At 43.8% G+C, this 24477-nt stretch overlaps 1 protein-coding gene across 2 annotated transcripts; it reads right to left on the reverse strand.

Moving 5' to 3' along the window:
* Positions 1–198: 198 nt before the first annotated feature.
* On the reverse strand, positions 199–22789 carry MRPS18A (mitochondrial ribosomal protein S18A). Of its 2 annotated transcripts, XM_010309310.2 has the most exons (6): positions 22636–22788; positions 22362–22393; positions 18746–18850; positions 11620–11743; positions 10772–10838; positions 199–1202 (listed from the first exon to the last, which is right to left on the reverse strand). In XM_010309310.2, the coding sequence occupies exons 1-6, from the start codon at positions 22733–22735 to the stop codon at positions 1058–1060; spliced, it is 573 nt and encodes a 190-aa protein (XP_010307612.1). In that variant the 5' UTR covers positions 22736–22788; the 3' UTR covers positions 199–1057. The 2 variants fall into 2 exon arrangements, with proteins under 2 accessions (XP_010307612.1, XP_075605069.1); XM_075748954.1 differs by lacking the exon at positions 18746–18850 and having other exon boundaries at positions 22636–22789.
* Between the last annotated feature and the right edge of the window lie 1688 nt (positions 22790–24477).

The following is a 24477-nucleotide window of genomic DNA, read 5'->3' on the forward strand; positions in this document are numbered from 1 at the left end:
AGAACCATTATAATCTAATTTCATTTCCTGGGTAATACGAGTTTATCTTTACCCTTTGTTCTTGCCCATGCTGGTAGGTATTAGCAGATGATTCTGATGAAAGCAGTACGAGGTTAAGTGGCATAGTAGTACATAAAAAAGCTGTATTGATTTGTAGTCCCCAGATAAATACCAAAGAAATGGAGCCAAACAACAATAATGATCCTGATTGATACATTTAATCAGCCTTTCATATCAGGCCATAAGTAGCACTTCTCAAGTAGCAGTGGTCAGTAGAAGAAGCATACGTGTACTGCCCAGGGAGAGAAATGGTGCCACCTTTTAGTTACAGAATGGAAAAATGCGCACACCTATCAGCCCCAAACTCCCAGGAAGCAGCCATATCACTGACACGGAAGATTTGTGGTAAATGTATTTGCAAGAGATAAAAACAGGCCAAGTCATCAAGGATGTCAGCATTCTGTATTTGCTAGATCCAGGAGTGAAGCACAAGCCAGGAATCCTTAAGGGGACGTGTAAAAGATGCACACATGCCTGTCTGCCACTGCCACAGATGTACTGCTGCAAATTATGGATAATACAGATTATAAAAAAAAATAATTTCAGTAGTCATTAACGATTTCTGTTACTGCTAAAGAAACATAGTGCTGAAGGAGACTTTTTCTTCTATCAGTGTCATGCGTACAAAAGCCCAAGTGCAGCAAATCTGAGTTGTAACACATGTTAATGGGGAATCACCATTCATTGCTGGAAAAAGAAGGAAACACTTTATAAAAACCCAGTCATGGACCATAATGAAACAAAAGGCTTCAGCTCCTTTCTGGCTTTGAGGTAAAAGTCTTTGCCCCCTGGTTTCTCCAAATCATTCTGCACACTGAACTTTACTTTGCTGAATCTTGTATTCTCCTAGAGGAGCAGATCGCAGCTCATTCACTGGAGACAATATAGAGTACTAATGAGAGTTTTGGAATAAGAAAATTTGAGATACTGACAAACTTGCAAAAAAAGCAGAACAGTGGAAACTGGCTGTGCTTACTGACTATGCCAGTTCTGACCATTAGTGGTTTAAAGAGAGAGGCTTCTGTGTATATTTGACATTATCCTTCAGCAAAGGGTGTCCGACTGGCATGGGTTTTTTGCACCACTTAGGGCCCCTACTCCAGATGGGCCTTGCAGATTTGACGGACCAGCGGGTCAGATACCTGTCAAAAACAACACAAACACATTTAAGTTTGAGACTGATCACTGAGAAAAGGTTCCAACCGAAGCAGGAGCAGGCACTGTAGCCTCTGGCCTCCCCACATGCCTCTTTATAAAAGGAATAATCATGAGCAGAGCTCCCTCAATTCAGAAGGGACCACTAGAAAGGAATTTTTATTTGTTTTGGAACTTGTACGCTGTACTTCTGTACTGAACCCACTGGCACATGCCTGACTTCCAGTCTCACAAAACAAATCAGGTGTAGTCTCCAGGCTGCTTGCAAGTTGTCCACCTGTAGCTAAACTGGAGTGCCAAATCCCTTTATTGCAACTAAGCCCAAGGCTGAATGCATCCAGCCTGTATGGGAGGTGTTACTTCAACAGCTGGCCTTGATAAGGTAAACTAATTACAAAGGCTAAACTCTGTGAGAAATAAAGTCTCTAAAAAGGGATTGGTTTACTTTCAGTGGATAATTGGTTATTTCTTCTGCATGGGATGGGTTTCTGGCCTAGTCTTGTATTTTCACATGTCCAAATTTGCTACAGTATTCTCTGTACAATGCTATTGCTGCTTGCTGGTACAGGAAGTCAGAACCTACAGTGTAAGAGACACTAGAATGGAATTATCATCACAAATACAAATCTCTTGTGAAGAGCAACGTCTGGCAAATATCCTCTGCTTTTTGCCATTTGAAGTTTTAGACTTGGCTTTGCAAACAGGCGGGGGATTTCAGATCTAGAATCAGTTACTGGAAATCTTACCCTGTGGCTGGGTGGCCTGGAGTTTTGTTAGGCTTTAAATCTTTTGCTACCAGTAGAGAGGGGAATAGAGGTCCTTAGAGAAAGAGGAGTCTTTTCAGACAATAAAGATCCAAAGTAAAACCCTAGCATAATCTTCACAAACAATGCTCCAACAAATTAGAATTTGGAACAGACTGATAAACTTTGTCCAGCGATGTTTGCATGCCTCTGTTGAGTAATCCCATGGTCTTAATGTAACCTCAATCAGTCATCCTCTCCCCAAACAGCTTTGTTACCTTTTATTTGCATCGTGCAAATTTGAGACATTAAGAACTTTGGACAGAGACCATGTAATGCATTTGTTTGAAGGCACTTGGCACATTCCTGAGAACTACAAAGAAAGCTTGCTATGCCAGGCAGCTACAGACCGTATAGCAGCGGCCCATTTTCCTAGCACTTTTCTTCCTCAGCAATCCCAAACAGCACAAATTGAAAAATGAATCGCATTTGGAGGCTTCTGCCACTGAAATGAAGTCACTTCCAAAATGCTTCGCTTTTGCTTTGGGGAGTTTATGATAGTTAAAACATCTAGAAGCAACAGCAGGAGAGATTTGGGAGATGGTGTAGAGCAAGATCCAGCCACTTGTCCTCCTATGCGTGCATTAAATTAGTCCCTGTTGACCTTTAATGTTATGCTAGTGCATTCGTGGAATCCCTTACATAACAACATCAGGACAGGTATTAGAGAGACTCTCCTTGTCTGTAATTTCACATGCAAAGGGAGTTCAGAGAGTCCAAACACAGGTCCCCAGTTTGGGGGGACCTGGCAAAGAACCATGGCAAGGCAGCTCCTTTGGGAGAAGCTCTACGGGTATTTGACGGGCACATGGGGCTCTGTCCTTTTCACATTCCTCTTGCAGCAGGGGGAGGTCTGCAGCACAAGTTTTGATATTGCAAAACTGCATTTACAGCAAAGGAGGAAAAAAATCCCAAATTGTTTTAATGCATCAGTGTGCCAAGTGCAGTTCTGGTCACATGTCCATAAGCTTACGGGAAAGTGCTCCCGTGATAATAAATGATCTCACTGGGAGAGAAGTGAATGTGTGAATGTGCGATACACATCAATGCTGTGTGCAGGTTTAGACAGACAGTGGCTTTTTAAGAAATCCCTCTGTTTCTGTGTGGGGGCTGGAAGTGCACACCCCAATTCTGCATAGGAAGGAGGATTTAGTAATGGCCTGATTTTAAAGCTTTTGTTATTTCTCTTTTGAGCAGGTCTAATCCAGCCCTCTGGTCCAGGCTTTTGGCTTCCTTTGGGGACTGCAGGCTGGGGCTTTTCATTGTTAGCTGAAACAGACATTTGGACGCTTTCCCTTCCTGGAGCACATTTGCTTTTAGCGCTTTTAATACTTGCTTTGTCCCAAACTCAAACTTGTCCTATTTTGTTTGCTGCCTTTTTTTTTTTTTTTTTTTTTTACCTTGATTCAGCAGTGGCAAAAGCCTGATGCCTGGGAGCAGTCAGTCTACAGAATTCCTTTTCCTTTTTGACTAACCCCAGTTCCTACTGTTTCACAGATTTTTTTTTTTTCCCTGAGAGTAAAAACAATCCACAAAACTCACATGTGAGAACTTCAAAGCCCATCACACAGGACTTTTCTGCAAACTCTGCTGTCCATGTAAGGTAGTGTACCCCCTTTTCTAGCTAAGTCACCCAACTTTCCATTGTATCGAACCACACAGTTTGTCTTGGGGAGTTTTTACAATAACCTACAAACACACACTGGCAGATGGTCTGAATTTTCTCAACCAGCTGAGAGTTGTCAGGACATAGGCTCCATGTGGATGCCAAATGCAGCTGGTCTGCAGTCTCCTAACCTGTTATCTCAGTATGCAGAGCTCTCACTCTGGACAAAGGGGGACAGCACTACCAGTCTCAGGGACTGGCAACTCACCTCGGGGCTCTGCTTGCCCCTTACGTACGGTAGGATCTTGGTCAACACCCAGAATCCCTAGACTCCAGCTGCACAAATGAGTAGTTTGGATAAAGTGTGATGGAAATGCTGGTGGGACTTCCTTGATGGAAAAAGGCAAGATATAAACAGGATGGATACAAGCATGGTTAGTTAGTCACCTGCCGTCACTGCAATTGCCCAAAATCTCTGGCACGTGGAAATCCATTTCCATGGATTTTACTCAGTGAGCAGGAGGGCCCCAAAGCATTCCCACTCAGGGGCTGCTGCTTAACACCTAGGAGTAGGCACAGGGCTTCCATGTGCTGGATAAGGAAAATGACCAACCCATGGGGCAACTGCGGTCCTGCATGCAGCCTAAGCAAAGGCCATGTTGGTGCAGTTCAAGGCTGAACTTCTGAACCCTCACTGAATTTTTTCAATATGGCTTTTGTTTGGATTAAGAGCAGAAGGCAGAGGGCTACAGACTGCAGGAAACACTCGATCAAAGTGCTGGCAAGACTGCCTCCTCCCTGCCACATCCCTTCCCATAACACCTCTTGGCTTTGCTCACCTGCAGCCACTCTGGCTCTTTGCTATTGAATTCACATGCTATGCACAGCACAGTTTCCATGCAGATGAGAGAAACCACATGCTGCTGGAGTGAAACACTGATAGCAGTGAAACCAGATTCTGCTCCTAGAGAAGAGAGGTGTCCACAGAGCCTGAGAACTTTGTAATTCATGAGGAGTTCATATGGAACCTGCCTCTTTCCTAACACATAGCAACTTCTTCAGTTCAGGTGATGGAGGAGGGATTGACTTGGATATTATCTGTGCCAAGTTCTGTTCTTCCAGTAGGAAGCTGAAGATGGAATGGCAGCTGAGCACTCAAAATCAAGTACTCCATCATCTACAGCACCTCTTGCTGACAGAGCCCTGACTCAGGGAACCTGTGACACCCCTTAGTCCTTCTGGAAAGGGAACAACTTCAAAGTGTTGTGCTTTAACCAATATTTTGGACCTGCCAGAAGAAAATGAGTGCTATAATCACATTGAGAGAGCATTTAGATGCTGGCCTGAACTCAGTGACTGTTCTGGATAGAGTGTTAGTCCACACGATCCATGTGACAACTTCCATGCTGGAAAGAAAACTGACGAGCTATTCAGGTTTCCATTCCTGAAAGCAAGGATAGAAGTTTGACCTGCAGCTGTGCTTGACTGTTTCCCAAATGGTTCTGGTGTGTGGTGGCCTTACACACATGGCTCTGGAATATGAGACCAGTCTGTCACTCTGCACAGTGCTGGTGAAATCCCCAAGAACTTCCTCAGCCTCGCAGTAACTATTTTGTTACTGCAGCACTTAACGGGAACATGCCAGGCTGGAGCAGAAGTAAGAGCAGGAAGTTATGAAAGGGAGAATTCAGGCTAAGGACAAGGAAACAATCCTTGGCTGCAAGACAAATTTGCTTGTAGAATCATCCCTTGGAAACAGTGAAAGCCCCAGACTGGGCCAGACATGAGAAAATGAACTACAGGGAGTAATTCTGCATTGATGGGGGTAAACTTCATTGGTTTTCCATGTCCAAGTTCTGCAGACAAATGATATGGAAGAGAGGGGGAGGACAGTAGATTCAAGAATTTATGTATGATGTGGGTACTCCAACAGCCATATTTCTGCAAAAGCACCCATAGCTAGTAAAGCAGCTAAGTGATAACATTCACGAGCTATCGCTGTCAAAACCAAATAATGCAGAAAGCAAAAAGGCAAAGAACTAAAGTTCAAGAAACAAGAAATACCATGGTAAGTTTCACCTGGACAATGTCCTAACTGCAGGGGGTAGAAAAGAGAGCCGTGGAGTGCTCCTCAGTTGAATTATGACCACAAGGTGTTTTCATACATCTCCTACCACCCCCAGGACCACACCGCTTGGCTCAAACTGGCATTTCACTTTCATGTTATACCTTCTTCTGCAGTTCCAATCTCCTCCGCTATGTTACATTACATCCTGGATGGGTGATCCCCTACTGTGCTAGACGGCTGGATGACCAAGTACAAGGCGAGAGCTGCAGGCCACTATTTCCCAAAGCATTCTGCTCTTCCTCTTGCATTCCAGTAGTAGAAATCAGATCAGAAGATGGGGTGGGTAGGGGGAGGCCAGCTGCCAAGTGACCTAGTGCACAGCAGGGACATTCTTACATCTCTGCAGAGTAATCTGGGGCACGTAGGAGGGAACATCCCAAGTTCACACAATGAAGACACAGTACAACCGCTTCAGAAAACAGAGCAGGGATTCTGCTTTTTGGAAAACATCATTGAGTAAGCACCAGAAGAGCACCTTCTGGAGGGGCAGAGCAGGCAGAGGGGTTCTGGGTGATAAATCCACACTTCACATCACTAGCTCAATAGCAGGGCAGCACCCCTGACCCTTGTTAAAACAAGACAGTTTGCTGATAGTTCCATACAGTGGCATGTTAATCTCAGCTAGGTGATAGCCAGTGCATGCCAGACACTTCGTATTTGAAGCAGGCTCACTTTACAGGGTGACCGTGACATGGGCCAAACATTCTGGCCAAGAATGCCACAAGTGCAGCCAAAGAAAAGCTGAGGAGCAGCTTTTTTGGTGCTCTCAAATGTATACATTAAGACAGCTCCTCCGTCTTTCTGTATGTACTTTCTTAGCACCTTCACCCAGGAGCCATAATGTTCCTCCTATGCAGCTGGCCTGAACATTGTCTCAGGGGCAAAGAGCAGAGACAAAGCAGTTTTTCATCAGGCTGGTTTGTCCCTCTTTTGGCAGCAGATGAAGCTGCTTTCAAAAATACTGACACAACCTTGGAAGAAGCCTGGCTGAAAGGAGCATCAACCAGAACTTTGCAAGATGAGAGAAATGAAAGGGATTGCTCATCCAAATAAAGTCATCTGCCAGACTTCAGCCAGGCAGGGGTTGCTGCTCTGAGTCTAGAGAACATCCACAATGTCTACATGCAGTAAGTGAACATTCAGGTCTGTATTATGGTAGAAGCGCAGGGCTCTGACTCCCACATCAATTTACGCTCCCCACAATGAATCTCCTTCAATCTCAGGTGGTGTGAGTGGAATCAGCCCCTAAGGTTATCTTAGGCTTTTACCTTGGTCCTGTTACTCTAGCAGCTGGTGTAGTCTACTGTGAAGAGCTCTACCATCAGCAAAACATTCTTCAGCTCAGTGTAAGATTTTCTGTCCCCAGATGGTAGGAATTCTCATAGAAGTATGTGGGGTAACATCTGGACTAGACAGTGACTTCTCAGAAGTCCCTCCTCTAAGAAAGTGAGATTTCTCAATTCAGAGTGAAGAGTTAAACAACAGATTACTTACAGGGGGGCAATGAAAGGAATTTCAGGGCAGAAGGGGTGAGCACACGAAAGTATAGATAAGACTCTGAAAGAAATGCTGTCCTTCAGCATGGTAGAGCTTATTGTCACAGTCTTGAGACAGACTATACGTGTCTGTGGTGCTCTGTCTATTCTTTTCACCTTGCACCTTCCTATTTTAGAACAGTATAGCAGGAACTGTGTCTTCTGTATACAAAGCTTTCTTCCACGTGCGATGCAAGCTCCTGATTGCAAGAGAGTAAGTGCAGATGAGCAAGGGGGAAAGACATCAGGAATGGAGGACGTGTGACTGGGAATGGACTAAATTCTCAGTATACTGGATACTACTAGCCCACCTGTGAGAACTATCCATCTCAGTTTGCAGCCCTGATACAAGTTTGTCTCCGTCTCTGTTTGCTGGCTTTGTTTCTGCATGACTACTTTCTTTTGACCAAGGAGGACCAGTCTGCTGCAGAGCCAAGCAAGTGATGCCTCTTTCACCTTTGCAAACATCAGTGCACAGCACTGTGCAATCTGCTGTGCAGGGCCCCTGGGTCCTTCACAGATCAGGTTAAAGGTCTCTCAAACAGCTGGTGGCAATTCAATAGCTCCAGCATCTACAATATAGACACTTCACTTTGCTCCTGAAGTGTGGCTGGTGGGGTTATTTTGGAGGGGATATGGTGCAGAAGAGTGTATTTCAACACCACACTGAGCAGACCCACTGGTGGAGCACAGAAAAAGCTATCACTGCAGGGAGAGCTAGAGAGCACAAGGGCTGGTTAAATTGATGTTAAAGAATGTGCATTACCTGTGTTCCTGTCTTGGAAGAGCTTTAACGAGGGGCCCAAGCATGTTATGAGGCACCTCAGTTTCTCCCCGTTGGCATTACCAGGGCTAGAGCAGCAGTGCAAAAAGGCACTGTTATCTCTCGTTTAAGCAGAGAGGTGAAGACAACTAGAGCAGCCAGTACAATGATCTCAGAAGAGCTGAAGCTCAAGGATTTGGAAAATACATCACTTAACTGTGCAATGTACTGCCTGCTATGATGTACATCCTATTCATCTCTTCACGGACTGACATTTAAAAACCCAGCAGACACAAATGCAGCGAAAAGACTGGCTAAGTTAGGTGTGCAGCCCTGATATTACACCAGACAGGATTAGAGGATGACCTAGTCATGTTCTCACGGCACTGAACAAGACAGCTTGTTCCACTGAAAAGTCCCAGCCCAATTCTGCCCCTGTCCTCCCCTGCCAGCTCACTTGCAGCACCAGTGGTTGACTGCTTCCCAAATTACTATGGACTTACAGAAAGCTTTAGAAACAAGTACTGAGGCAAAGACAAGGTAAGCTTGGACAAGTCATTTATGTGGGAAACTTATTTGATAAGAGCTCTAGCTTCATTCCCAAAATAAGTACTAGTTGAATGTCTTCAGCATGTGGGTGGGTACCCTTCAGTCCTTCCTTCAAGCTAGAGGAAGAAAGCACTTTACATCTCCTGCCTTACATGATGCCAGCTACAGTTCCAGACAGCAATGCAGGAAGTGCAGGTGGGGGTACACAGACTCAAAACTCTCACAGAGCTGCAATGGCCAAGATTTCACAAGGCTCCAATATGCAGAGCTTTCACCTTCCAGCAGGCTGAGATAACAGTATCACGAGGGACCAGGAGAGCACACCTGAAGTACTCCTGCACTCTATCCTGGCTCTGGGACTCCATTCTTTAGTTCCAGCCTCCCCCCTAAAAAAAAATTCAATCCAATTTCTTGATACTATTCTCTTGTCTCCACTCAGACCCCAAAGCCTACCTATTGCAATGCTGTTTATCTCCTCAGCAATGGCTCTACTCTTTTTCTAAACTCTGCTTCCACCCTGCTTGCTATGTTGCCTTGCTGGGTGGAAAAAACCAAGGGTGGTGTAGGGAGGAACTAGCAATGCAATAGGGGAGGGCTTGGATACTAATCTCCAATTTAAATCTCTCCATTTTAGAGGTGTAGCACACCAACTTGCATGTAGAACGTATCTGGAGGTATCCATTCTTTGTTCTCGCTAAAAGTCTATGGAACAATTTATAGAGTCAGGGCATTAGATCTGGAGTCCTGGTGTGATTCCAGCAAGATACAGGATTTACCATTTCCTGTCTCAACCTGCTATGCAGAGCTGCTATGTGAATGCTAACTAGATAATGTACTCCACCCCACAGCTGCTAGATAGACACAACTACTAAGGAATCCCAAAGACTTGTAAGACACAGGAAAGAAAGTTTTCAGAGTTGAAGTATCTGATGGCTACAACGCTGCATCAAATGTAGAGTCCTCTAATTTGATCCTCACTGATACCCTGTGTGGAGCCTGCTGGTATCCAAGGGGCATTTCCAAGAGCTTGCCTCAAATCTCCACTGCAGAGTTAGACCTGAAATGCAGGAGTCTCCGGCCGCCCCCAGCCCTGCAGCCTGAGCTCTCCCAGCAACAGCCCCATGGCCTCTGGTAACCTCATGGCTTGCTAATGCGAGGTTCATAAACCGCTCTGACATCCCCATGGAAACAGAGTGTGAGGTCATAAACAGGGGATTAGCACCTCTGAGCGCCCAGCGCAGTGCAGGAGGCGGCCACAGGCTTCTCCTTTGCCCACCAAAGGCCAGGGGCCATTCAGGCTGGGGAGGGGGAAGAGACCCTGTTGCACAGGAAGGGCAGGCAGGGGGTGAATTGCTGAGAGAAATGGGGATGGGGCAGAGGGGAACGGGCTTGTGATGGGCCCTTGCTGGCTGCTCGTCCCCCCACTCACTGCTGGTACCCCCCTCCTGGGCACCTTCCTGCTGTTAGGGGCCAGGCACCAAAAGGCTAAGAGAGAAGGGAGTGCTCAGCCTGGAGAAAAGGCAGCTCGGAGCAGGTCTTACCAATGTTTATAAATACCTGAAGGGAGGGAATGAAGATGGAGCCAAGTTCTTCCCAGTGGTGCCCAGTGACAGGACAAGAGGCAATGGGTACAAATTGAAACATAAGAAATTCTGTATGAATGTAAGAAAACACCGTCTCACTGTGAGGGTGCTTCTCTGGAACAAGCTGCCCAGAGAAACTGTGGAAGGTCCATCCTTGGAGATACTCAAAACCTGACTGAACACAGTCCTGAATAACCTGCTCGAGCAGTGGGTTTGGACTAGATAATCTCCAGAGGCCCCTTCCAAACTGAACTACTCTGTAATGCTGTGACTCCATCTCTGTGGCAACCTCCTGTGACTGCCCTACTGTTTGTGATGAGGAGGTTAGTGTAGCTGAGGAAGGGAGGGCAGACTCTAACAAGTGTGGCAGTTTTAATGCTGTGTGGATAAATGGTTTGAATGAGATGTGGTTTGTCCTTAAAAAAACTAACAAGAAAATATTGTGACAGATGTTCCTTCTCTGAAATGCTATGACTACTCTTTATGAGCCCAGTTGCCTTAGGCATGTTTTACCCAGTTATAAGGAACTGTTTTTCCTCTTCCAATCTATTCCTGAAAAAGAGAGATGTGGAAAGACAAGTCCATTCACCTGTTGAGCTTGGGTTTCTTGGGAATATGCCCTTCAGGAAGTTGAGGCCTGTGATTTGGCAACAAACCTGAAACAGAAAAAGACGTGAGAATATTCTGGAGTGCCTCCTTGCCCCTATAGCATCCAGAGGCTAGATTACACCTCATAAGCCAGGCAACCCAGATCCCTACTGAGAAAGCACAGCAAAAACTCAAGTACAGTAGAAAGGGTATTTTATCTTTTAGTCATTGCTGAACCTGCACCCCAGCCAAAGAGAAGCTAGGAGGTTCTGCTGGGTATAGAGAGGAAATACACACCAAAGACACAGCCACTTGGGCTCATCAAAGAGGCTTTTTGAGAGGACATAGGGTGCTGGTGTCTGATCAGATTGATTATTAAAATTCTCAGTCCATTTAACTTGGATACAACTCGGGTACCAGGCATAAAGCTCAGCACAATACTGACTGTGTCAACCGGGGTCCCACTCTCAGGGTAAAGCAAAAAAACATTCACATGGCAGATAGTAGATAGGTGCATGTTATTAATGGGGTAGGTCAAGCTTATGCTAAATCAAGTAATTTCCAAGGATGGTATTTAATCATTAGTTACTGGAGACTGAGCCACTTCCCAGATCTTTCTGCAACAGTAGACTTATCTACAGGGATAAATGTCTGCTGCCAAGACACATAGAAAGCAGAACAAGTAGTCTCTGGTCCATCATCCTGTCCCAGCACTTGGACCATAACGAGTTTGGTGGTTGACTGGACAATGACATCTCAATGAGCTATACTTACGGGGCAGGAGACCCCTCTCACGGGGTTCTATGGGTAGCCCACAGAATGGGGTTGACTCAGGAGAAGACTAGGTACCTGCACGGTGAGCCATCTGCACACAGACAGCAATCTTCTTGTGCTCCTCCAAACAGAGGCCTGTGATCCTTCGTGGCAGCATCCCTCCATCAGAACGGATAAACTGACTCAGCAGCAAGACATCCTGAGAGAGCAAGAGAAGGGCAAAACCATCAGTGCTACAGCTACTTTAACTGCTGTGATTCTTAGGTGTTGTGCTCACCCTCATGCTGTGTACAGAACTCAAAACAAAACAATGATTCCTTCCCACGCGTTTTGGCTGCAGCCTGACAAGTGGCTTTTGCTTGCTGTCACTCCGCCTGCCAGCTTAGCTCAGTAAGGTCACTCAGATGATCTGAGTCTTCCCCTGACTTCACTAGTGTAAACACATGATGTCAGCTGCAATCCTTGCTACTTCACTGTCGCTTGCTCCAAGATTCTAGCTAAGATAATGTGTCCTAGGTAGTCAGGCACAGTTACACAAGATGTACAGATGGATAGTGTTTACACAACTTGAAATGCCATCACAGCTGCTATCCTAAAGGTCACAGATATGTTAGATCACCTCTGGCCCCCTCCTTGTTCCCTCAGAGTAGGACTGTTCTCTGCTATCTACTCCTCAAACTTTTATCCAGCTTCCCATGGTGGAACTTCTCTCATTTCTCTCTGGAGGGGTGGAGAGCAGGGAAATGGTCCAAGATCTTACATGAAGAAGCTTTTTGTAAGAAAAGAACGTGTGCTGATGAGAAAGACCTAATAGGATAAATTGTTGCCTTCAGTCCTTTACACTGTGCGTGTATGAGGTGGAGCTCTAACGGCCATGCTGGATGGAAGGAGCACTCAGAGCATGCCAAGGGTTTGTCTGTGATTCAAGAATCATTTAGATTACGCTGCTGTTGACCTTTCCAATTAAGAGCTCTAGAAATGCAAAGCACTCTTAATAAAAACAAAATTAAAGGGATCTCTAGGATCAGATAGTATCACAGAGCTGGGATGACAAATTTTTAAACACAGCAGCAACAGTTGTTGCACGAGTGTCCCGTTAACTGTACACAGTACAACAGCCCAGTATTTAGATACGTGCTCTCCATTTCCACACACACCACTGTTGCAAATGTACCTCTCAGGACAACATAGCCAGGTCCCCTTGACATGCTGATGTCAACACAAGTTGGCCCAAAGGGCCTCTAGAGACTCTGTGCTTGGTTTTTTCCCCCATCTGTTGATAGATGTTGCTGGTTGAGAGTTTACTTCTCCACTGCTGTTGTAAACATGTTCATAGTTGAGGCAGCTGGACCATGTGGAGGCTGCCTGCAGGCTGGAAGGGGCCTGCCATTGAGCACCCCGACAAAACGAGAATTAAAACCAGGTACGTCAGCACTTTACATCCCCCTGTGTAGGGCAACAGGTGAGAACAAAGAGTACTTGTTGCTTTTCACATTGGGTGACCGTGACTACCTTTTGTTCACAGATTCGCAGACATGCTCCCACCCCCCCCATCTTTGCTGCTTTACAAAGAGCTCCCTGGAGCATTCCTAGCTTCAGTTACTGCCCTTGCAAAAGCAAACAATCACAAGTGGATATAAAATGAATATTCAGAAAACCTATCTATCTAGGAATTATACATCTACCCCCCACTACATAAGATGAGCTCAGCTCTGAAGGGGGCTGCTGGAATTCAGTATGGCTTTCTGGTAATCACAGATTCTGACAGATGCTGTCACATGAGTCTTACAGTCAAAATTTAGAGGTTTTTGTTTGTTTTGGCTTGTTGTGGTTTGGTTTTGTCCTTCTCTCTCCCCGCTTCAATCCCACCCTCACTAATATTATCATGACACACAATTTCCCTCCTCCCTTATCTGGCTTCCTTTCTACCTCCACTTGTCTACAATGAATGCATTCAGACTGATTTTCAGACACAGCTCCTTTGAAAACATGGCAGGTTAGGCAACTTCTCACTGATACAAAATGACTTATCAACCACCATACAGAGTGATGTTTTATCTGAAGAACAAGAAAAGCACAGCTGAGCAACTAGCAGCATGCTCCTGAGAGGCCATCTATGGTTAAAAGAGAAGTGAAGTGTCCTCAGCCCAGCTAACACGTGGCCTTGCCAATGAGAACCGTAACCAGGGGATGAGCTGGTGCCAGCTGCGTTGGTGGGAACTGGACGGAGGCCAGCCAAACAGTCCAAGGGCACTGACTTTTGGCCACTCCTGAAATGCACTGGATTGGGTTCAGGAAACCACAGCACGACTCCATCCCCTTTTTTCCTCTTCTTCAGCCATCTAGTTCTCCAAATCACCAACAGTTCAATTTGCCATTTACCACAAACATATTGCATCCCTAAGTGAAAGAGTGCTGTTTAGCTCCAAGTGCCTAGAAAGAGACAAACTTTCTAGACTCTTCTACTAGCCTGCTGCATTACTCTGTGGGGAAGAGGAAAAAAGGAGCTGATGGCAAGTTTGAGGCTGTTCCAGTCTTTGCAGCCGTAAAAACCCAAGTAGGCCACATGCTCTTGTGTGGTCCAAGTGATTTCTCATATTACCACCACACCTCATGGAGTCACAGGCTTGTTATCAAGTGTTTCCATGCAAAGGGGGGAGGTGGGAAGCAAAGGGAGATAGTCTTTATTTTTCTCCCTGTGGAAAAAAACCAGGAAAATCCATTCTCTTTTATCATCTCTGACAACAGTGTCACCAGCTGACCAACACCCCTGTGTGGCAGTCATTTCTTAACTGAAATCATCTATGTCCCAGCCACTACAGCTCCAAATTACACTCACGCCGTTTGGCTTAAAATGCTGCACGCTTGACAGAAGGTCTGTCCATTTCTGAAGTTCCCCACAGTTAACAGGCCAGGTGCCTCTCCCAGAGTACTTGCACAGATGCATCTTACCACAGGGAGAAAGCAGACAGGTACAGCCAACTTTATGGGGCAGCTGTGGAGGGAAGTGAACAAGCATGTGGAGCGGTCAAAGAAAAAAAATACATCTGGCAAGTTCTCATGGTGCCGTCATGTTCCATGAAATTCACATTTTGTGCTAGCGGACAGCCAAGCCTGTAACCACGGATTTGCTTTAATCACTGGACAGCTCCCACGAGGCTGGACCCAGATTCCCACCCCTGTAATCTGCAGCATTTGATGAAAACAACTTGGATTGAATTAATCTAGGGCTAATAGGCAAAGCTTGCAGTTTGGTTTCCCCTAATTGCTGCCAAAGCAAGATGACATATTTACTGCCTACTCAGACTAATGATGTTTGAAGTGGATAAGGGGGAAAATGAAAAACAAGTTTAGCTTTCACCTCTGAAAGGGCTGGATAAACTTGCTAAATGAAACACTATGTACAGCATCTTCTTGTGAATGGATGGCAATGAAAATGCAGAGGCATCTCTGCATTTTAGTATCTGCAGACACTTTGAAAACAGGATCCTTCACTGGTTACATGCGATTCATTAAAACCTTCATTTACTGCAAGAAGAGTTCTGTCTGTGTAGTCAAATTACTACTGGGCTGTATCAGACAAGTCTGCCAGTCATTATTTCCAGTTACACAAGAGTCTAGTTTTTCCTTTCTCCCTTACTCCTGGGAGCTGTACACCATTCTCCAGGCATTTCGTAACAGGATTGCAGGTTTCAATCCAGTTGCATCCTGACAAATCATAGAATCATAGAATGGTTTGGGTTGGAAGGGACCTCAAAGATCATCTAGTTCCAACCACCCTGACATGGGCAGGGACACCCTCCACTAGACCACGTTGCCCAAAGCCTCATCCAACCTGGTCTTAAACACTTCCAGGGATGGGGCATCCACAACCTCTCTGGGCAACCTGTTCCAGTGCCTCACCACCCTCACAGTAAAGAATTTCTTCCCAATATCTAATCTAAATCGACCCTCCTTCAGCTTAAACCCATTACCCCTTGTGCTATCACTACACTCCCTGATAAACAGTCTCTGACCATCTTTCCTGTAGGCCCCCTTCAGATACCGGTAAGCCACAATTAGATCTCCCCAAAATAATATTTTATCTCCAATGGATATGAAAAAAAAAATATCGTTTTCTGAGGTCTCTGTTTCAATGGACAGACACACACAGACCACAAACTGGGGGAATTTATACCTTAGGCTCTGTTAACCTGCGCCTCAGCAGAGACTAAGGACTGAAGTGGCAAAGACAACTGCAGCCCTCCACACCACAGCCGAGACGGGTTGGAATCATGACCTGCTAGTGCTCACAATGCATGTTCAGTTGATTAATAACTTTGGAGACATTGGTCCCCCAGTTCTCTGACAGCCAAAGTAACTCATTATGCCACTACTTTAGACTGTGCTAGTTGCACATGACAAAAGGAAAGTCCTATGAGGTCATATTACTCAGCTCCCTCAGGGGCTAATTCAACACTTCCCTTTTCACAGTGCCTCATTCAGTCCAATTACAAGCATCCCAAGCAAAAAAGCTCACACTTTCCCTTCTGTGCAACTGACTGATCTCAGCTTATCAATCTCAAAGGAACCACTGTGATCCATCTATTCTGATCTCTTACCAAGAACAGATTATAGGTTATGCTGTATGAACTAGGCTATATCTTTAACAAAAATAGCTGTTCTCAATTTACAGACTTTCAGGACAATTAACCACCAGTGAGTAAATTGTGCCACTGTTTAATTACCCACACAGTTAAATGCCTGCACTTTATTATTTAAGCATTTCAAGATTCTGCTGCTCATCACTGCTGCAGCAAAGAAAATAGCAGAGAGTGCTTTTGTGAAGAAAAGGGAGATTTTATTCACCTTAACATTTAAAAGCCTGAAAATCCATGGCTGGTACAAAGCATTCAAACATATAAGGGACTTATTGAAGCAGAAGATGCAGTCTGCTCCAGAACTGAAATTTCTCCTAGTTCTCATAAGCCCCACAGTAGAATGCTTCTAAATACTGAGGTAAGAACCTTATACAATTCTGAAATACCAGTTCACACTGCTCTCTGTAGCTTTTTGTCCAGGTTCTCCTCTGCTCTACTGCAGGAGTACTGGATATATATATACACCAGATGCATATACATTCAAAAACTGCATGACAGCCAGAATGGTCATGTTCCTACTTTGTACATCAGGACCACAATTTCTTAGGAATGATCTCAGCAATGATTCTCAAGACATTGGCTGCAGGATCTCTCCTCACATTTAGGTTTCTCTTGCCTCCATACAGTAGAAAGAATCAGATCTAAGAATCAAACTGTGGAAGAAAACTCAAAACCTTAGCTCACTCTACAAACACAGTTAAGACTCATGTTTTACATTGTTTGTTGGGATCAACAGCCTATTTCTAATCCTGGAACTCATGCTCTGCAGCATCACATTGTCTAAAACTGCCTCTTTGGTTCTCAGTGGCACTGTTATCTCTACATGCAACAGCGTCTTCCTCCACTGACAGGAGTATAAAGTTAGTCTATATATTAATTTCCAAGATTTAATCCACTCCCATGGCTCACTTCATCCCTAAGCATCAGTTTGTAGTTTCTCTGGAGTTGTTAATGTGTGACTCATGGAATGCTTTCTGGAAATCTGTAGAACTACCCTATTTAATGGTGCTGTTGACTCCTTGCATTTAAAAGTCACATAAAACTCTATTAACCTTAAGAACGTATTTTCCAGTGTGATCGGTCTGTTTTGATCGGAACACAATTCAGCAACCATGAAGAAGAAAAGAGTTGCAAGAAATCACTGCATTCAAACATGGACAACACAAACCAAACATGATCTGTTTTTGTAGTACTTTCCATATCTTAATGGTATTTGGTATTTTCCTCATTTATTATCATCTACAAATTCATTGTATTTTTAACTTTCCTAGATTGCTGAGAAATCAGACCAGAGAACACTAAATATGCCCCCACCCCCAAGTTATTTTACTGTTTAATATTGCATCCAGTCTCAGTCAGAATCACTGACAACACTCAAGATCCTAGACAACTTAATTTCTGCAATGCAGGCTTTGAAAAATAGTAAACTGGTATTTCATTTACATCTCACATCTGTTGTTTCACCTGCATGGAGTAATTGCAAGTATTTTGTCTGGCACTATTTCTGTACTCATGTACTTCATAAGTCATGAGTCATATTTAGTCCTATCCAACAGGTTACTTGTTTTTACTCCTAGTTGATACCATTTTACTTGGAATTTGCAAGATTTGATTTACCAGGTGGTAATCATCAGCATCATTTTCCTTCCTCTCTCAACTATTTAGTATTTCACTTGCTATTTTCAAACCATTTGGTGATTCCTTAGAATTTTTTTCATGATTTAAAAAAAATCCTGCAAGTGATTTAATACATTTGTTAGCTAATTCCCTTGAGATCTTGGGCCTACATGCAATCCAGGCCTGCTGGTCTGTACCTAATTCAATGCTGAAGTTATTTCTGTACCTGTTGTTTTACATTTGCAAGATTGCCATTACTACTTAGATTTAGATATTAAACCATAATTTTTATTTTGTGTGTGTGCACGCTAGGACTGCATATGAGCAGCTTAGTCATTCTGCAGCCAACATGGCTTTCAGTCCCCTTCTCCTCTCATTAATGGACTTTCTCACAAAGACTTCCTCCAGATGCATTTGTATCTCTCTTGCCCTAATCCTACTGACATTAACTTATTCTGAGTTTTCTGTTGCCTTATCTTAGTAACAGCATGTTCCTGTCTGGTTTTCTTCTTTTCTAATTCCAGTACTGGGTTTTTAGCTTGCAAGGGAGGAACTTCGAGTCTTTGGCCTCTCTGGAGTTAGAAGAGGCCTGATTCAGTTGACTAAATGTTGCATTCCAGTTTGATTCTCCTGGAAATACAATACTGAAAGGCAGCTGGGCACAAAAGAGATATATGGCCTTTTCAGATCAGATGGCCACATGTATAATTCTAAACCTCCTATTTGATATGAGCTCATCCTTCTTTTTCCCAGGAACACCATCGACCAAGGCACACAATTACTATGTAGGAAACTCTTGTTACACCCAAGAGAAGCAGAGATGGAGTTAGCTATCTTTACTACACCCAGCAAAAGACAAGAGGGGCAGGTTGTGCAGTATGTAGATCTGAGACCAATACTTATCTAGCTATGAGGATGGGGGAACTCTCCTTTGTTAAACTCACCACATAATCGTACTTATGCTTCAGGTTCCAGCGACAGATGGGACACTGGCCAGAGGGGTTTGGAGGAGTTGGTGTTTCAGCATCCTCTATAATTCTCCCTTCAATCTAGGAAACAATTCAAAGGATATAATGATCAGGTGTAGTTTAGACCTCTACCTGCACCTGTGACTTGATGAATATTTTCATCAAGTCCACGATGCGTTGACCACTATTGGACATACATAAGGGGAACAGTATCTGCATTATTCAATTTGCTTATACATAGATATACCAAGCACTTTGGATATACACAGACTGTGGGGAAAAGAATAAATCCAAGGGGTGTAGAGAACCATTTGGTAAATTCTTGCATATGTTTTACTAAATGTAAACTAGTTCACAGTCAGTGTGAAGTTCTCATAGTTGCCTGCAGTACTCCTTTGAACTGCTATGCCTTGGAATTGTAGTGGCCCTTTAGCCAAAAGCTTTAACACACATTTTTTCCGGGAAAAAGAGGACATCACAGAATAGCAGATACACGTTGTGGAACAAAACATGCAGGGGCTTACTAGGTTATAAATCACCATCAGGGAAAATTCTGAGCAAAAGTTAAATTTAAGAAATGACTTGTCCTTCCACATTAGGAGATGTCTGTGGGTTTGTGGTTTTCTTTTTTAAATACACCAATATTATATCCAGTTTAATTCCCTGAACAATTCCTTTAGGGGATCATTTTATAATCTTTTCTATATCACTACAAAGTGGTGACATCCAACATGCAAGTTTTCTCAAGAGTAACATGCAAAGACATGCAGAATATGTGTGGAAAGAACTTGAGAAATTTGTTTTCTAAATGTAGATATGTTAGGAATATGAAGTCTATCTACATGTGCACTTGTATTTTTTTTTTTTACGACTTATGACTAGATTCAAGAGCTATCTCAAATTGCAGCTGAACGGACAGAAAAGACAACAGAACTAAGCCATTTTTTTCCCCCAAAATATTTTGGAACCTTCCTCTGGTCAAATTAAGATTAAAACCAGATTTTGAACAACTGACAGCCTCAAATAGTGCAAGCACCAGAGAGTTTAAAAAGAAAAGCTGGGTGGAATGCACTGTTACTTTTAAGAAAAAAAGCTGACTGATTTAGACTGAACTGTCAGGTTCTGTGCCTGAAAACCTGGGAAGAGAAAAGCATGACATTTTCTGTAAGCATGCATGGGACACTGGCATCCAGCAGAACTGTCAGAACTATTTTATACCAAGGATTTGTGGGTTTTTTTGTCTAGTGATGAAAAAATGGAAATAGATGTTATTTGTAGCTCAAGCATCTGTACCTCAAAGAGAGAGAGTATTGTCAATTTTTAAGTAAGATTCTTCCCCCCACAAGTACAACAGCTAGTTTATTAAAAAAAAAGTAACTATGAATACAAAATATAGGCCAGTATCTAATTTTCTATTCATTGGTAAAGATATTTTCTGGGAAGTCAGTGTATCTGGTCTTGATTCTTGCCAGCCTGGCTTCAGACTGTACTTTGTAATTCCATCTTGGAAATGAATAAAGATTCCGAATGCTATGTCACTATCAATTTTTCTTGAGATAAATTTCAGTGTACAGTTTTTGGTAATTATTTCCCAACTGCTGAGAACTTTCATATTGTTAACTCACTAAGTTATTATTCTTCTGTTAGAGAATTAAGAGGGAATATAGGGGCTCTGCATTCTCAGTATGCTGATGAAATCCAAATTTCTCCAGGATTCATTCATCTGGTTCATGTCAAACACTTCCTTCAATACTGATAAAAACAAGGACACATAGAAAGATGAGCATAGAAAGATGGATTCAGAAAAGACTCACATAGACTTGGTAGGATAAACGGAATGACCAGAGGATATGCTGAGAAATGTATCAGCCCTTTAGTTGGTCAATTTACACCATTTGTTACAAGATTTTCCTCATCTAGGGGCACTGACAGATTCTAGATTGATGCTACGATATTATACAGCAGAAATAGCCAAATCTCCCTTATGCTTCTGCAACGGGCCAGGAAGAATAATTTTCCCTAAAGGGTTCTGCTACTGCAATGCACACCTTTTTGACTTCAAGCCTCAGTTAACGTATTGGGACTTTGTGATTATAATTTACATCTGCTTTGAAACTGACTGAACGCAAAGTACAGAAATCCACTCTGTGTGTTGTGTTGATGTGCATACTTCCCCCTTGTTTTGGTTAAAACAACTTCAGGGCATGCTTGCAAGCTCTTCTCTTCAGGTCTGTGGGCAAAGATTAGTAGCCTGGCACTTGAAGAAAAGAAAAAGAGACTTTCCATCATACCTACTGTCACACCTCAAACTTATTTTTGTTGACAGTCTTTAAGAGATCTTGCTAACTGCCATATTCTATTTGATATTACATATCTAAAATATAAGTAACCTGCTCCATTCAAGTCTCAAATATGACAGTGTTCACTAATACAAACATGACAACAAGGAAACTCAGACTTTCAAAGGCACATACAACCAGGTTTTGTCTGTTTCATTAGCAAGCAAAAAAGTCTGTCCTCTCCTTGTTATTTAGGTATATATACATTAGCATTTAGTGCACTGTCTTCTAGCTATTCCCAAATAATTTCTTCTCCACTCTCCTCACTGTATTTACACATTAAAAAAAAAATCTGTGCTATCTATCTCCAGCCAAGGCATAGAATGCATTATTCTGCTCACATTACATATGCCAGTAGCAATCTCCTCCCCCTCCCCCAAGTAATTTCAGCGTTTCTTCTAAAAAAAACGACAATTATCTTGATAAAGCGCAACAGATCAGATGGCGTTAATTCAGTAAAATTCTAATTCTACTGCTTTGGTCTTTTCCTTCCTGTCTTAAATCATAGCTGAGAAAATGCTCTTTATCAGTTATTTCAGAACTTCTGTTTTATTTTCAGGAGCAGTTTTCCTTTAGTATTTACAGTCATCTTTGATAATAGCCCTTTCAAAGAACTTTTTTTCCTACCAAACGCGTTACAAGATGCAAGCTTTGTATCACCTGCAGTCACTATGGCACACACAGTGATTAACAAACACAACACAGATCGAAGGAAAGCGACATGTGTGGCACGCAGCTGATACAGAGCCATCCTGCAATGCCACATCCTGTTGCCAGCCCAGGGCAAAGTGACAAAGCCACTGGGCAAACCCCCTTTGTGCCTGCCCACACTCAAGATGAAGCCAAGTGTCACTACCTTAAGAAACAAACCCATCTGAAGAGCCGCCTCTTGCATTTTGGGTCCCAAATGCCTCTAGTCAGGGCCTCCAACTTCACCAGGGGTGCAGTGAGGGGTTTGGTGCTCAGGGGTGGCTCTGACTGGAGCTACCCGTCACCAGCAACTGGGTGATGCTCCCGACCTTGGGCAGCCAAACCCTCCATCTGGCTTACCCGCACTCGCAACACACTCCTACCTTGATTTTGCCTTCACACCCTGGGATATCTTTCAGGCAGAAAAGCAACTCTTTCACCATTTTTTTTTTCTTTCTCCTTTGGGGGCAGACACGGACACATACACACACACAACGGGAGGCTGAAGCAGAGAGAAGCAACGGCAAGGGCAGCTACTGAGGGAAAGGGGTGCAAGGACTTACTGTGGTCGTGTTGCCTTCAGTCACCTCCACGACTGCAAAACAAAAAAACAAAAAACAAACAAAAAAAAGAGATGGGAGAATAAAATGAGACTCATTCAGCCTAAAAGAAATTGGATTTAGGGGGAGAGGGTGAAATACAGCGAACGCAACAGCCTCTCCCGATCGCGGTGAGGCAACAGGGCGCAGGGCAGTCCGGAGGGAAGGTACTATGGCACCGCCCCGGGACCCCCTTCCCTCCGGGCTGCCCTGCGCCCAGGGCCATCCCCGGACTCACCCTCCCGGAGGGCTCGGGCCGGCGGCGAAGCCCAACCGTTTCCGAAAAGCCCGGTGAACAACCGTTTCAACCCTCCGCGCAGCAACCTGGGCGCCGCCATCTTGCCGTCGCCAACGCTGCCGTCACTCCCGCTTCCGCCGGCGAGAAGGCGGGTTCGGCCGGCGCCATTTTGATGCGCGGGTCTGCCACGGCGCCTGTCACCTGAGGGGAGAAGGAGGCGGGAGACTATTGCTCTGTTGCCTAGTATCTTCCCCTAGAGTGGTTTTCTTAATTTTTTTCGTTTGATTGTTTTAAGGTTTTGTTGTTGGGGGTGGTTTTTGGTGGGTTTTTTTGAACTTCTATCAGCTTGAGGTGGAGGTGAATGTAGAGGTAGTGCTGGCTTTGTGCTATGGAGGCCTGAGCAACACTCCTGCCACAGCTCCTGACTCTCTCCTGGCTCTCTCCTGGCTCTTCAGTGAGAGGAGGAGCAAGGGGCGTTTTAGTTTAAACTATGTTTGCATGGGCTCTGGGGTAACACCCCCCACCCCCCATCAGGATTGTTTCAAGCCAGCTGTGGGGTGCACGGAAGAGACTTATCTGTATCTGCCAGGGATGCTGAGGTCAGTGCATGTTCCTGCACTGGCTCGTGTAATTCAACAGATGAACATTTGAAGCAGCATGTTGCCAGGCTGTAAACTTACTCTTTAACCAGTTGGTCCAGTTTAGATGCTTTCCATTTTTGTTTTAATATTACTTGCATTTGGCAGGTCTTGGGCAGCTTGTAGGCTGCTGAGAAATTGCTTTTCCCATCTTTTTTTTTTTAGTATACCTCATCTTTTTAGCTTCTTCCACCTGCCTTTGGTGGAAGGTAGCCTAGAGGAGCCAGTCGAGGGGGTGAGTCATTTAGCTGGGACTTTAGATACCAACAAACCATTCATTTTAGATGGTAATGCTGCATCTTCATGAAGAGCATACTTAAGATTGAGTTGAACTGTACTTGCTAGCAAAGGTCATTCATGGGGTTTCCCCAAGTGCTTGTTTGCTTTCTGTTTGTCATTTCATCTCTTTAAAAAAATCCAGTAAGCAAAACTAATGGAGTGAGATAAAATCCCTCAGAAGTCATATGCATTGATGGGTATTCATGCCATTCTATTCCATCAGTGGTCAACAGTGCTCATGCAAGATGTTCTGTATGTTTTTCTGAGTTTCTAGCTAAAATGTGGTGTAAAATACAAATTGTGACATAAATATAAATTTCAATATAAAATAAAATTTGATCTTCCTGTCTCAGGAGGTCTTCCACCTCCTTCGTCTTGTGTGTTACACTTGCTTCTTGTTACAGTCCAGTTTGCAAATCTCTTTCTGTGGCAGATCAAAGCACTCAACTCTGGGACTTTCCGAAGAAGTGGGAATGAAGGCAGGGCTTCTGTCCAGACTCTTGTGCTCTATGCCAAGCAATGACAATGGCCATCCCAGTTATTCAGACAACAAATTGAGTAAGAATGCTTGCTGGAAGAGATCTCTTCCTCTCTCATCGCATTATGCTATATAATGATTTCTAGAAGCTGGATGATCTTTAGCTTGTCCAAAAGCCTAAACATAAGAGCCAAACAAAATATTTACTGCCATCCAGTTTAGAGATAACTTCCTTATGAGTAGAAGGAACGTTGCTAAGCACAGTGGTGTAGTGATGTCACATTTTTATGAGTTGGGTTGCTTTGTTTTTTTTCTTTTTTTCTTTATATAGAGAGTTTTATCCTAGTGGAAGGAGTTTGGCTGCAACAACCTGACAGGAGAGTTTATTCAATTGCTTAAGTTAAATGCAATTTCTTCTTGTGATGGGGAAAACTAAAGGGGGGACTC

The sequence above is a fragment of the Balearica regulorum genome, chromosome 3, assembly GCF_011004875.1.
Source record: "Balearica regulorum gibbericeps isolate bBalReg1 chromosome 3, bBalReg1.pri, whole genome shotgun sequence".
Taxonomy (NCBI): domain Eukaryota; kingdom Metazoa; phylum Chordata; class Aves; order Gruiformes; family Gruidae; genus Balearica; species Balearica regulorum.

What these genes read in the sequence shown, in the direction of transcription:
- MRPS18A (XM_010309310.2), bottom strand. Translation starts at nt 22,735, where the DNA reads ATGGCGGCGCCCAGGTTGCTGCGCGGAGGGTTGAAACGGTTGTTCACC. An exon ending in GGCCCGAGCCCTCCGGGAGG is followed by an intron (nt 22,394 to 22,635) that starts GTGAGTCCGGGG and finishes TTTGTTTTGCAG; the next exon opens with TCGTGGAGGTGACTGAAGGC. An exon ending in AAGAAACCCAAGCTCAACAG is followed by an intron (nt 1,203 to 10,771) that starts GTGAATGGACTT and finishes TGTTTTTGACAG; the next exon opens with GTATCTGACCCGCTGGTCCG.